Source organism: Eschrichtius robustus, chromosome 1 (assembly GCF_028021215.1).
Source record: "Eschrichtius robustus isolate mEscRob2 chromosome 1, mEscRob2.pri, whole genome shotgun sequence".
Lineage (NCBI taxonomy): Eukaryota > Metazoa > Chordata > Mammalia > Artiodactyla > Eschrichtiidae > Eschrichtius > Eschrichtius robustus.
Genome location: NC_090824.1, coordinates 149843271 through 149858462, shown reverse-complemented (window position 1 = coordinate 149858462; position 15192 = coordinate 149843271). Strand labels below are relative to the sequence as shown.

The following is a 15192-nucleotide window of genomic DNA, read 5'->3' as shown; positions in this document are numbered from 1 at the left end:
AAGTGCACATGGAACATTCTCCAGGATAGATCACATCTTTGGTCAAAAATCAAGCCTCAGTAAATTTAAGAAAATTGAAATCATATCAAGCATCTTTTCTGATTAGCTGAGATTAGCTATCAATTACAGGGAAGAAAACGTAAAAAACACAAACACATAGAGGCTAAACAATACGTTACTAAATAACCAAGAGATCACTGAAGAAATCAAAGAGGAAATCAAAAAAGACCCAGAGACAAATGACAATGAAAACACGACGATCCAAAACCTATGGGATGCAGCAAAAGAGTTCTAAGAGGGAAGTTTATAGCTATAGAAGCCTACCTCAAGAAACAAGAAAAATCTCAAATAAACAATCTAACCTTACACCTAAAGGAACCAGAGAAAGAAGAACAAACAAAACCCAAAGTTAGCAGAAGGAAAGAAATCATCAATATCAGAGCAGAAATAAATGAAATAGAAACAAAGAAAACAATTGCAAAGATCAATAAAACTAAAAGCTGGTTCTTTAAGAAGATAAACAAGATTAATAAACCATTAGCCAGACTCATCAAGAAAATGAGGGAGAGGACTCAAATCAATAAAATTAGAAATGAAAAAGGAGAAGTTACAACAGACACCACAGAAATACAAAGCACCCTAGGGAGACAAAAGAACTGTATGCAGAAAACTATAAGACACTGATGAAAGAAATTAAAGATGATACCAACAGATGGAGAGATATACCATGTTCTTGGATTGGAAGTATCAATATTGGGAAAATGACTATACTACCCAAAGCAATCTACAGATTCAATGCAATCCCTATCAAATTACCAATGGCATTTTTTACAGAACTAGAACAAAGAATCTTACAATTTTTATGGAGACACAGAAGACCCCGAACAGCCAAAGCAGTCTTGAGGGAAAAAAATGGAGCTGGAGGAATCAGACTCCCTGACTTCAGACTATACTACAAAGCTACAGTAATCAAGACAATAGGGTACTGGCACAAAAACAGAAATATAGATCAATGGAACAGGATAGAAAGCCCAGAGATAAACCCACGCACCTATGGTCAACTAATCTATGACAAAGGAGGCAAGGATATACAGTGGAGAAAAGACAGTCTTTTCTGTAAGTGGTGCTGGGAAAACTGGACAGCTACATGTAAAAGAATGAAATTAGAACACTCCCTAACACCATACAGAAAAATAAAGTCAAAATGGATTAGAGACCTAAATGTAAGACCGGACACTATAAAACTCTTCGAGGAAAACATAGGAAGAACATTCTTTGACATAAATCACAGCAAGATATTTTTTAATCCATCTCCTAGAGTAATGGAAATAAAAACAAAAATAAACAAATGGGACCTAATGAAACATAAAACCTTTTGCACAGCAAAAGAAACCATAAACAAGACGAAAAGACAACCCTCAGAATGGGAGAAAATATTTGCAAATGAATCATCAGACAAAGGATTAATCTCCAAAATATATAAACGGCTCATGCAGCTTAATATTTAAAAAGCAAACAACCCAATCCAAAAATGGGGGAAAGACCTACATAGACATTTCTCCAAAGAAGACATACAGATGGCCAAGAGGCACATGAAAAGCTGCTCAACATCACTAATTATTAGAGAAATGCAAATCCAAACTACAATGAGGTATCACTTCACACCGGTTAGAATGGGCATCATCAGAAAATCTACAAACAACAAATGTTGGAGAGGGTGTGGAGAAAAGGGAACCCTCTTGCACTGCTGGTGGGAATGTAAATTGATACAGCCACTATGGAGAACAGTATGGAGGTTCCTTAAAGAACTAAAAATAGAATTACCATATGAACCAGCAATACACTACTGGGCATATACCCAGAGAAAACCATAATTCAAAAAGACACATGCACCCCAATGTTCATTGCAGCAGTATTTACAATAGCCAGGTCATGGAAGCAACCTAAATGCCCATCGACAGATGAATGGATAAAGAAGATGTGGTACATATATACAATGGAATATTACTCAGCCGTAAAAAGAATGAAATTGGGTCATTTGTAGAGACATGGATGCATCTAGAGACTATCATACAGAGTGAAGTAAGTCAGAAAGAGAAAAACAAATATCGTATATTAACACATATATGTGGAACCTAGAAAATGGTACAGATGAACCAGTTTGCAGAGTAGAAATTGAGACACCGATGTAGAGAACAAATGTATGGACACCAAGGGGGGAAAAGCGGTGGGGGGTGGGTGTTGTGGTGTCATGAATTGGGAGATTGGGATTGACATGTGTACACTGATGTGTATAAAATTGATGACTAATAAGAAAATAAATAAATAAATAAATAAATATTTAAAAATAATAATAAATAAATAAATAAATAAATATTTGGTAGAATTCATAAGTGAAGACTTCCAGTCCTGGGCTCTTCCTTGTGGAAAATTTTTGATTAGTAATTTAATCTGTTTGCTTGTTATAGGTCTATTCTTTCTTTTCTTTATTTAGTTTTGGTAGTTTGCATCTTTCTAGGAGTTTGTCCATTTCATGTTCATTATCTAATTTATTGATGTACAGTTCATTGGCATACAACTGTTCATAGTATTCCTTTACAATCTATTTTATTTCTGCAAGGTCTGTAGCAATGTCCCCTCTTTCATGTCTGATTTTAGTAATTTAAGTGTTCTCTCATTTTTTTCTTGTCAGTTAAGCTAAATATTTCTCAATTTTTTGTTCCCTTCATGTAATCAACTTTTGATTTCACTGATTTTTCTCTATTATTTTTCTATTCTCTATGTCATTAATTTCTGCTTTAATCTTTATTATTTCTTTCCTTCTGCTTGTTTTAGGTTTAATTGCTGTTCTTTTTCAGTGCCTTAATGTGGAAGGTTAGTTATTGACTTGAAATTTTTATTTAATTTTATTTTATCTTATCTTATCGGCCATGCCATGCAGCATGCGGGATCTTAGTTTCTGGACCAGGGATCAAACCCGTGTCCCCTGCAGCGGAAGCGCGGAGTCCTAACCAGTGGACCACCAGGGAATTTCTCATCTTTTTTAATATAGGTGTTTACAGCTGTACATTTCTCCCTAAAGATTGCTTTAGCTGCATTCCATAAACTTTGGCATGTGACTTCATTTTCATTCATCTGAAAGTACTTTCTGAATTTTCTATGGTTTCTCTTTCACCTACTGGTCATTTAGGAGGTGTTTTGTTTAATTTCCATGAATTTGTGACTTTCCAAAATTTCTTTCTGTTCTTGAATTCTAATTGTATTTTTTCCTTTTCTGTAATTGTGACATAAAAATCAAATGCAAATATCGAGTGCTTAATAACTCGGAAAAGAGAAGGACCTCTTAATGGGCCCCAGGGTCCCCAAGCAAAGCATTACTGAATGGGAGAATTTGGTTACCTGTGAAACTGGTATCTGGGAATTCTCTTGTCCTCTGTAATGATCAAAGGGAGGGATGTTCAAATGATCAAAGGGTTTAGGTATGGAGGAAAAGAAGAAAACAGAAGTTTTAAATTCAAGACAAGACCCTGAAATGCTTTCTTTCTCCATTTGGAATGTTTCCTACTTTAGACAAATAAGTAAAGGCTTCAAAACTTTACTATTTAATTTAAATACAAGTGAGGTTCTAGAATTTGGATAGTATCAGAAAGAAGTTCTGGAATTCTTTCAACTAAATTTTTCCTCACCATTCACATACTACCGATTAGGCATATAATAGATCACTAATGCTATTCACCATTTTTCCCCTCAGGCACTTTTTCTTTATTTCACATGGACTGTGGGGCACCCCTCATCCAAAACCTCTGGTCACATGTCCAAGTATCTGAAGAGTGGGCCGAGCCTGAGAGATGGGAGCCCCACTCTAGAGATTCCTAGGCTCTTACTGCTGACCTGTGGGGACATACAACCCTAGGCCTTGCCCTCCCTACTGGTGAGCAGTCCTGAGTTGCAGGCTCCTGTTCTGAAACATGGGGCAGGCAGTGCCACGGGCAGCCTCCTCCAGACTCCCACATTCAAGGCATGGTGAACAGAGGAGTGACAATTAGATTTACCTATTTTATTTTAGAGGAAAGCAGGAAAGAAAAGCTTTAAGTTTCACACCAGCTAGAAATGGATTAAACAATGGTATCTTTTCAGATTTTGGCAGTCCCTTAAGAGCCACATGTTACAGGCTTTATTCCTAAGTCAGGAGCACATACACACACAGACCATGCTTTCATAAAAACATGAGGGATTCCATTCGGTTTTAACCTAAAATAAGGCAAACTGGTTAAAATAATTGAGCAAAGAGGACAAATTTAAAATCCAAATACACTTCCTTGCAGACAACTATTCAGTTCAATTCAATTGCCAGTAAGATATTGAATATTCTTTTTTGAATCACCCTAATTCAATGTACAGTACAGTATATACTGCCTAGGAAGAAGTTCAAATCATAAATATGATAGGGAAATATCTAATAGCTCAGAATGGCCTTTTCAAGTAGCCAGTAAGCTCTAAAAGACTGCAAAATATTAAATCTGGTGAAGCATGAGCTATGTGTTCCAGAATGAGGCCATTTCCCTGTCATAGGCCCCCTCCTTGCTCCAGGACAACCTGGAACTGGGTCTTAAGGAGCCAGCACACAGGGCTACTCTCTGGATGCCAGATGATGGCAGGGCCACTTCCCTGCAGACTGTAGTCAGCAAGGTGAAGGCTGCTGGCCATAGTCATGACAGCTGAGCTGATCTGTGATTTCTTCCTCTCCTGCCAATGTCAGGTCCAGGTTTGCCGATATGTTTGTGTTGCTGTACAAGATGCTGGAGAGAGGCCATCTGCCCTGTGTGTCAGATTCCAGACTCCACATGGTTATGGCAGGGTTTGAGAGAAGTATCCACAGAGTGAGGGGCAGGATTAGAATAAAGAGGTGCTAATGGTGTGAGTTGGGAAGGTAAAGGAAACTGTCGGGAACTCAGTGGAAAAAGAGGGTTGAAGAAAATTAAAGGGGGAATCAGGGGAAATAAAGAAAAACAAGGGAAAAAGACAACCATCTCTGTTTTTTTAAAGGTCAAAGAGTAAAAATAATATAGAAAGGCTCTTTCACCTTGCCAGGTTCAACAGCGCGCTGCATTTTGGCTTTTTAAATAAAGTTTACATCATTGGGTTCTGGGCTCTTCTTCCAGCTGACAGGCTCTGTCTTCCAATCATGCCCACCCCCAACCCCGTGAAGCAACCATTTTTTCTCCAGACCCCACAGTTCTCCAAACCCCACCCCCTGACCCAAGTTCAGTTTCCACTTATGGATTACATCTCTCTCTGATTGTCTAGCACTCATTTTCTAAGATCAATCTCTTTACTCTTCTTCACTTACTAGCCTAAATCCATATTACTCTATAGTTTTAAGAAAGACTCATGACAACTAGATCATGCTATGCAATAACTCAAGTTTTACTGTCCAAATATGTTTGTGTGTGTATATAGATATAAAATATCTGTATATAATATATATATACACATATATGTATATTGTGTATGTATGTGTGTGTATATAAATAAATACAACTGGCATTTGCAAGAGCTTTAAAATCTATCAGATTGCACATTTCTTTAGCCAAACAATAAATATTCTTTGATGAGTCATGACACTTCACTTCCATGTGTCCACTTTAAGAAACAGTACAAAGTCAGATGGTTCAAAATAAACAAATAAACAAACCAACAAATAAAACCAGACTAGAGTAGGCATCCAGGCATTTCTTTTCTAGGCTCTGAGGCAAATTCCAGGTGCTGTCTTCTCTTTTATCAATTTTATTTTCTCCTCTGCTTTTGGAAATTCCATTCATTCTTTAAGTCTGATCCACATGATTTTACAGAGTTGGGAAGGGGATGAAAGGGGGTGGGACAGAAAGGAGAGTGGTGGGAGGGAGAAACCTAGTATTTATCAAGTTACCTGAGAGTAAAGACCTTGCCTGTCTTTCTCACCTCAAAATACCTTGGTACCGAGAACAAGGTCTAGTGAATGAGAAGATGCTCAATAAACACGTATTGAAGAAATGAAATTACTGACTCTGTACTGTGTGCTGAGGGCCATGCTGAATGGTTTTAAAAACAGTACTGAATAATCGGGCAATAAAAAGTAACTCAGTATAAAAATGTGCCCTCCTTTGTATAATAGGAGAATGCATTCCCTAAGGTGGTACCTTTAGAGCTTGGGCTCATGCTGAGGCTGTGATCCCAACATCTCAGTGGGCAAAACCAGGGTAGATAATAACTTAAGGCAGTGCCAGCAAACTATCACTCATGCGCCAAGTCTGGCCTGCAGATTGTACAGCCCAGGAGCTAAGAATGGTTTTTACATGTTTAAAAGGATTATAAAACAAAACGAAAAATAGACAGCAGAGATCGAATATGGCCTACAAAGCAAAAATATTTACTATCTAGCCCTTTACAGTAAAAGTTTGCTGACTCTTGTTCTAAGGAGACACTAAGAATGTGCTTCTGGGGCTCCCCTGGTGGCGCAGTGGTTGAGAATCTGCCTGCTAATGCAGGCGACACGGGTTCGAGCCCTGGTCTGGGAAGATCCCACATGCCGCGGAGCACCTAGGCCCGTGAGCCACAACTACTGAGCCTGCGTGTCTGGAGCCTGTGCTCTGCAACAAGAGAGGCCGCGATAGTGAGAGGCCCGCGCACCGCGATGAAGAGTGGCCCCCGCTGGCCGCAACTAGAGAAAGCCCTCGCACAGAAACGAAGACCCAACACAGCCAAAAATCAAAAATAAATAAATAAGTAAATTAAAAAAAAGCTGAATCTGATCAAGCCTCTAAATTAAAAAAAAAAAAAAAAAAGAATGTGCTTCTGAAGTTAGTTTTAACCTAAAGTGTGTTTGGCTTGAACTTGTGTTCAAACATGGCGAGACTGCAGGCCTGGGCTCTGTGAGCACTCTGGAGCCACACATACAAGCTTGACGTTCTTTGTCCAAGCTTAGAGCAGCTCCATGGCACCAATAGTAGAGTCTGCACCTTTGTTAACTCTTGCTTGTTCATGTGACTCTTCTGTAGGTGTTTTTCTACATGATTTTCTGGTTAGTTTTGCAGTGCAACAAAGTCTTCTCCTAGAAAATCTATGGGTGGCAAAATCATAAAGGTGTTTCATCAACCCACTTGGTGTAATGATTAGCGGGCTTCGTTATGGAGTTTTGAATTCATCTGGCTCTAGCTGAAGTACTCAAGATGTGACCTCTCTTCCGTCTTTTATTAACTCTGGGTAATTTTTGGTTGTTTTTAATTCACTGATGATTTTCTGGTCCATTCTTCCTCTCCTCTCCTTCTGTGATTCCAATTATACTTATTTAAAATGGCTGATATCTTCCCACAGGTAAATTATCAACAATCTTTTCTTTCCATTTTCCAGATTGGATAATTTCTATTCTTTTGTCTTCAGGTTTACTGATCTTTTTTTCATCATCTCCAATCTGCTGTTAGACCCATCAAATGATTTTAAAAAAATTTCAGATACTGTATTTTCTAGTCCTAAAATTTGGTTCTTTTTTAGTGTCTCCTTTTTGCTGCTAAGATTTCATATGTGTTCGTTGATTATGGTCATATTTTTCCTTATGTCTTTGAGCATAATTACAATAGCTGCTTTGAAATTCTTGTCTGCTAATACCAACATACATGTCATTTTGGAGTCAGTTTCCATTAATTGCCTTCTCTCATGAGTATGGGTCACATTTTTCTGTTTCTTTGTATGTCTAGTAATTTTGAATTGTATCCTGAACATTGTACATGTTATGTTAATCTATAGCAGTGCTGTTCAATAGAAATAAAACATGAGCCACATATGTAATTTTAATTTTCTACTATCCATATTAAAAAAGTAAAAGAAACAGGTGACTTTAACATATTAATAAATTTTAATAATATACTGTATTTGACCCAATGTATTCAAAATGTAATTATTTCAACATGTAATCAATATTAAAAATTATTAAGATATTTTACAATATCTTTCCATACTAAATCTTTGAAGTATGGTATGTATTTTACATTTATAACACATCTTGATTTGGACTAGCTGGTGGCTACCATATTGATCAGCACAGCTCTAGAGTATCATTCTAGAATACTGAGGTTTGGTCCAATATGAGCTACTCCATCATTATGGGAAGCAGAATCATTGACAGTTTTTAAACTTTATTCCTTGGTGTTTCACAGAGGTCCTGTGGGCCTACTGTGAGATGAGGGGAAGGCCGAGTACACTGGGCTACTCTTCCCTCAATCAGAGCAACTCTGATTTCAGGTTTCATATATTTCATTTCTGTGCATAATTTAAAAATATTTTGATACTAAAACAATATGAAAACATAAATGACTGTAAAATATGATTCTTGAATGGGTCCCTAGGATCTTTCTTGCTCAATCATGCCCTTGAACCCATGCTGACCTCTCCTCTTCTAGAGTCACTTATTCTCCTTTCTAAGCATATCACAAGAGCCAGCTGTCTCTGCTTTCAGGAAAAGAGACTGTGGTTTGTCTGATATTTAAGTCTTCACGCTTGCAAGTCCTTCCTTCTTTGGCCCCACATGTGTGTGATTGATTGATTGATGGATAGATTGATCAATCAGCTGATAGGTTTGCTGGATGGCTGTTCACACCCAGCATGCTCGGGACTTGCAGAAGTGAGCTATTCCTCATGACCATCAGCATTAGGGTAGGATTTCATTCTTAATTTTAAAAGGACCACATAAAACCAATGAAACAAGTCTCACCTCACTTTCCTTCCTGTCTTCCCACTTTCATTCATACACATTTTACCAGTTTGACAAAGAAAACAGGGTCAGCACGAAAACTAAATGTTTTGTGAAACCTTTTCACCAGGTAAGTGGTACGGATCAAGCTTAAGAAACCCAAAAAACTGCCAGGTTAAAAGTCCAGCCTCTTTACAAAAGCTAAACATGCATAACCTGATGCACAGAACCACAAAACAAAAACCATGCACCTCAACCCAGGGCAGAATGGGAGGCCGGTGGTGATATTACATAATACAACAGAGTAAGATGCAAAGACCCACTAAAGTGGAAATAAGGAGGCTTAACTGATGAACACATTTCACACAATTCTTCTCAGCTAACAACCCAAGAGAATTCACTTCAGAGCACACAAGTACACGGCCATGAAAGCTAGGGTTGGAAACAGAAGTTCTGATGGATCCCAAACAAAAAATAACTTACTGACATTCATTTCAGCCACTGAAATAGACCAATCACAAACACTAACCTATGTACACCTACTCACAGGTGCTCATACTATGACACTGATTTCCTTTTTCTCCAAGACACAGTAATTTGGAGGAGGAGTTGACATGTACCAGTTGAAAGTATGCGGGATGGTTATTTCTTTTTTCACTAGATGGCCCCCTATGAGATGCCTTCCAGTGAGGACTGTACACTCCTATCAAAGTTCTGGCTTAGTAGCCAGAAATTCAGTATTTTGAGCAAGCAGAAATCACTCAGAAACAACAATGGAACACAGAGCAAGACTGTGGTATTAACTGTGCGTCACCGTCCCCCATTCATGGGCGTTGCTGCTTTACCCTGGAGGGTCCAAACTTGAGAACACAGCTCCTTACCGTGACTGGCATGGGTGCAAGTTGCACCTTCGGATCTGGGGCTCCGGACGGCTGGCTTGAGGGCAGTCACTGTCATTCACCAGAGTCGTGGTCTTGTTAACAATCCGTGTGCAGGACACGATGGTTCTGCGTTCCCCTAGAAACCAAACCACACAGAACTGAGAGGTCGTGGTACACACACCTGGTAAGGCCATTCATTCACCTTATGGAGGAGTGTTCAGGTGCATCTTTTGATCAGTTTGTCATTTAAAGTGACTATTGTAATGCTTTGTTGTTTGTCAGAGAGGGAGAACCATAATCTTTGGGATGAGGGTGTGTAAGACATGGCAGGGGCAGCATGGGGCAGGAGAAAGATTCTAGAACAGGATCAGAAAGAGGCAACACTTCAGATCAGCCATGTCCTTGGAAAGCTTGGGGTTCATTGACGTCAAAGTTGTGATTTGGGTCTTTAATTTCCAACAAAGATTGCCAATCTCTGTATCTGTTCATTTGATGTTTAAAGTCTATGGAGATCTGGTCTTGATTAAACAACTGTATGTCAGCCCTCATCAGAGATGATGGCTACTTATTACAGAACTCCTACTTGCTGGAGAGAAGTGAGAAACAGGAAGGCTAGTCTGAAGGACACAGACCCGACCTGAGAATTTGTCTCTCCATCAACTGCCGCTCGTGCCTAAGCCTCACGTGCTCTTGGGAAGCTTCACTAACCGGTCACCCCAGCTGGATGTAGTCATTCTTTTGGGTGTTCCCAAAGCACCCTGCACACTACTTGTCCATGACTTTGTTAGGAGTGGGGGTGAATGATTGGGAGCTAGAAGGACGGCCTTCGGAGCCAGGCTGTCTGGGTTCAGACTTGGCTTACTCACTAGCACAGTGAGCATAGGATTGCTACTTAGCCCTCACGTTTCTGTGCCTTGTTTTCCTCCACTGGACTGACTCGCTTAACTTCCCTATGCCTTAGGGTGCTTTAGGGATGGTTAAAATGAATTGATACATATAAAATGCTTAGAAGAGAACCTGGCAGGGGTTAACACTTCATGTTAGCTATATTCCTATTGTTATTATTTGGGAAGTGTCATAATAAAAGATTAACAGGAAGTCAAGCACGACTATATGGATCCCACACTCCTCAACCAATCTGTCTCCAGGGGAATTTGTCATGGAGAAGTGACTCAAAATTATGGAGCCCTCAACTTGTGTAAGCATAGAAAGCACAGAGCCGCCTCAAGCCAGATTTCGGTTTGCGCTGCAGGTCAGGGAGCTGGAAGTCAGGGAGCCATAAAAGGATGCCAGTAGTGACAGCAGCAGAACAGTACCCCCTTGCCCCCCAGCCAACGGAGCCTGCTAACTCTTCCATTTGGGCCACGCTTAGTTTGTAGCAAGCTGCCCCAGTGGAAAAGTTTGGTGCCATCAGCCCCGCAGGACTGAGTGTCGGTGAGGCCATGCCCAGGTCCCACCTGCCAGCCCACCCTCTGGGTTGGTATTCCAGAGTCCAGGTCAACCTTCTGTTCTAACTCTGTGTCCATCAAAATTTACCCATCCTGCATCCATCCCCCATGACCCCCCTGTGTGTCCTGTCAGGGTGATAGAATACACTGTACTAAGGGGTCTGCTGGCTAAGAGTTCAGAATGCTTCCAACCGCTCCTCCTAAACAACACAGTAATGACTACGATGCCTTTTGTTCATATCGATTTTTGCAGTATTTGAGTCTCCTCCCTGCAGTGGGCATGAGGGTTGATCAGCATAGAGAGAGTAAATCATCTGCTAATATATGGAGGCAAATCATGAAGCCAGGACTCAGGCTCTGAACATTTCACTGGAGTTGGAGGACTTTTTCTTTCCATTGTATTACTGTTGGTGCCATTAGTTTCCCTGTATTTCCATTGGTCACTGGGGCAAAAAGGAAAGGGTATTTGAGGGTCAGAAACATCTTCCAGTGCCCCTCTACCAAACAGCAACAGATGGAAGTCTGTTCTGTTCATTCCCAGGGTCACCTGTCACACTTGTGACACAACCATACATCAGCCAAACCTCCACTCGGATCAGCATCCAAGGGCCCCATGCCATAGGCAAAGCTGGGCACAACTCCAGCATGGAGGAGTTTGGCAGACTCTGTCCAAGTGTTTTGCAGAGAGATTTGCAGTGGGACGTGGTTACATTCCATGGAAATACAGGTTATGTGGCTAGCCTTTCCCAGGCTCTATGCACCCGCCATGGAGTGCCCTGAATTCACTTCTCTGTTTGACAAAAACCCACACCCCATGAGCCCGTGACCCTACTGCTCACCTCCTCCGCACTGCACACTGCAACCTTCCCAGCTGCTGTGGGTCCAGATGAACAAGGAGTCCTGCGGTTTTTCTGGTTCACTTTGATTTTCAGCAGTGTAGTTTACGGGAATGGTGTATTCGTAATGAATTCCATAATTTTGGTCATGAAATAACAACACCTGGATCAGCAGCAAAATAAAAGGCCATTTTGAAATAAAGCGAAAGCTCCCAGGATTGCTGAACTTGCAAGCCAAGCCGTGCTGTGGCTGTCTCCCTACCAGGGGGAACCTGTTCTATTCAGGGTTTCAAAACAGGTTCATTCCAGGGGCACACCTTTATTTCAGTCTTGGGTTCCCTAGATACTCAAATTCAGGGCAGGAGCTTATGTAAACCATCGGCAGGGAGTTCTACTCTTTTCCACTGGAGAGAGGACTCGTTTAGACGAGGGATTTGGGGATTAGCAAATCTGTGGGCTCTAACTGCACGTTACATGGAGAGCTGCTCCAGGCAGAGCAAAGTACCCGTTCCCACAGTCACCCACGAAGCTGCCCTACAGGCGAGAAAGACACAAATATACTGCTTTTCCTAAACAGGCATCTGAACAAGTAGGGTTACTCTACTTCTTTGAAAATGAACACCACTCTTCACACCCCGAGCACCAGTCACTGCTATGTGTAAGGCAGGCTCAAGGGTAGACACAGCCCCCTGCAGGGGAACCTTGGGGATGCCTGTCAAGGATGTAGGAGCCTTCCTGCTGCCGTGGGAGCTAGGATGATGACGATGCCCACAGGGTGCACAGCCTGGCGCAGGGCTTAAAGCTGGGAGTGAGGGGAGGGGAGCCATCATTGTGCAGCTTGGGGACCCCTGGGTCTGAAATCCTAGTAAGTGGGAACTGGAAGGGCCTGCTCTTTGTTTGGTAATGCATGTTTCAAGCCCTGTAGAGAGAGAGGTGCTCTACTGGCTTTATTTCTCTACGTGTACGTAACGGTGCAAAAGAAGCACTCTTGTGGGAGCTTCAAGTGGCCTGGCTGTGGGTGGTATGTCCTCAGGCTAGGCTTGGAACCAGGGGGCGGTCCTGGGTCTAAGCAGCTAGCAACTTCACTTCCAGCCCGGGGTCTGGGAGAGCCGGCCCACAGGAGCTGGAGGCAGAGGGTGCTCCACCTGACCTGGGGAGGCCAGATGGACGGTGTGCTGGACGACAGGAGCCACCCTCCCTCCCAAGCATCTCCCAGCCCTCCAAGGGCTGCAGTTGCAGGCGGGGTGGGGTGGGGTGCTAAGAGCAGCCCGAACTGAATAAACATCCACTTCTCCAAGAAAGAGACTTGCAGTAATGCATTTGGAGAAATGCCTCCAGTTAAAAAAAAAAAAAAAAAAGGCTTTAAAAGAGATCTTTATTATCTCAGTATGGGAATAAGACTGGTGAATTGAGAATCCATATGAAACCCATTTCATGCAATTTTGTAGCCACGTATAATTTGTATGCGTGTGCATAATTGCTTTCAAATGCAGGTCCCCGTGGCTCTACGGGTGCTCCTGACCCTGCAAGCAATGTGCACACCTCAGTTAGGGGACAATGGATTTCCCTTCAGAGGCAGATGGGCTCCTCTCGTTTCTAGGTTTAAAAACTGGTAGTAACAATTATATTTCAAGAGAGAAAAGTGATTAATGTTCAAGAGGGCAGGAACTTCAGCTGTGGTAGTTATTGCTTTCCTGGAGTTTTGTTTATTATGGTCTGAATGAATTCAGGCTGTGCATTTGCTTTAATGGGCTGTGATTCACTCACAGTTTATGAAAGCTTTTGGGAAAGAAAGGAAATAGGCCCATCTTGATGTTTGCTAGAAAAGCAAATTCACATGCTAAAGGTGATGCTGCTATCTTGGGTTTTATCTTGTTTTTTACTTCCTCTTTTAGTCCCTCTGAATGACTGCTTTTAACTCAGGACAGGAGGATTTGTTCCAATGACTTAGATTAGGAAACAATCTAATCACAGAGAAATGACTTAGGTACTGGTTCTTAGGTCCCAGAAATCAACTTGCAAGTATATACCTGCAGTAGATTTAGTGTGTGGAGTGTTGCGCTGATAGATTTCTGGACAGTTTATGTCATCTGTGGAAACTGGCTCCCCTTACTCTTATCAGAAATTGTAACAGGGTTAGGGCCATTGTGGGTGACATCTCTGCTCACACGCAGAGCTGGTCTCCTCAGGAGAGTCCCTGGGAAGTGGCCTGGGAATCTCTTGTGTGTCACCTAATCTTGAACAGCTGCAGGTTGCCAGTGACCACAAATTAATGGGGAGATAAGAACTTCCAAGTAGAGACTTTGGCAGGCATGGAGGACAAAATGTGCTTTGATTGCAGGCACACAAGCTGTCACAACTCCCATTCTTTGGAAGGAGACATGGAATCAATAATTACAAGCTATCAAAAGTTAGTCACGAGAAGTCCTGAACCCTGAGAAGGCAACGGTGGCATTCCTGTCCCTGGAGATCTTTCACATTCTTAAAAGGCAGCATAACCAGATGTTTCAGTGGTTTGCATGGGGTCCTCCCTGAGACAACACACAAGACCAGAGTGCCCTGATCTGGCCTGATTGCACGATTTCTCGAGGCCACCTGGGGAGTAAATAGGCCAGTAGAATCTGGTTCTCCCTTGATTCCTGAATGCTTGTTGCAAGCAGAGTCTGGAAAACCTGAGTGGTTTTGGTTTGGAAACAGAGTCAACAGTTCATTTCCAAAAGGTAGTTTCCGATGTGGATATACAAACTGTGGGGCAAATCTAAGCCATCTGATATTAAAACATAGACTTTGAGTGGGGCTGTCTGCTTAATAATGCCAAGTCTCCCTGGCGGCCACATGGCTAAGCATTTCCTTCCTGGAGGTGGTTCCTTTTGGAAAAGATGGGAGTTCTGCCAGTAAAGAGCTAGGGCAAAATTTTGAGAGGGCAGAATTTTGAAGCATGTGGCAAAGGGATTAGATAAGAAAAGACGAAGAGAGAGACATGAGCAGCAGGCGGCCAGGTAAACCACCAGGAACCAGGTATACCTCCTCCCCACAGGGTCTCAGGGAAGAAGTCAACTGGTAGACCTCTTGGAGCCAGCGGTCTCAAGACAAATGCAAAAGCACGGCAAATTACCATCAAATGCAGAGGCATTTTGGTTGGTCCCTTGGCGGAAATTTTCTCCCACAGGCCCCTTCTAACATAGCGGACGGTCGTGCCTGCAATCTGGAACTCTCCGGGGAGCTCTATCTTCCAGTCACTGTTGATGGATCTCTTGCTGGAGTCTTTGAGAGCTAGAAAGAAAATGGAACACCATGGAATC

The 15192-nt window shown here is 41.8% G+C and overlaps 1 protein-coding gene across 7 annotated transcripts in view; it reads right to left on the bottom strand.

Moving 5' to 3' along the window:
- ADAMTS17 (ADAM metallopeptidase with thrombospondin type 1 motif 17) overlaps positions 1-15192 on the bottom strand; it is a 346090-nt gene that overhangs the window by 55743 nt on the left and 275155 nt on the right. For all 7 annotated transcript variants that reach the window (XR_011075535.1, XM_068556841.1, XM_068556842.1 and 4 more), the window contains 3 exons: positions 15006-15163; positions 11894-12053; positions 9607-9742 (listed from right to left, as the gene is read on the bottom strand). Coding sequence is in view for 6 of the 7 variants with exons in the window: in XM_068556841.1 (XP_068412942.1) it covers positions 9607-9742; positions 11894-12053; positions 15006-15163 (454 nt within the window). In the remaining variant the exon portion in view is untranslated. The remainder of the gene's footprint in view (positions 1-9606; positions 9743-11893; positions 12054-15005; positions 15164-15192) is intronic.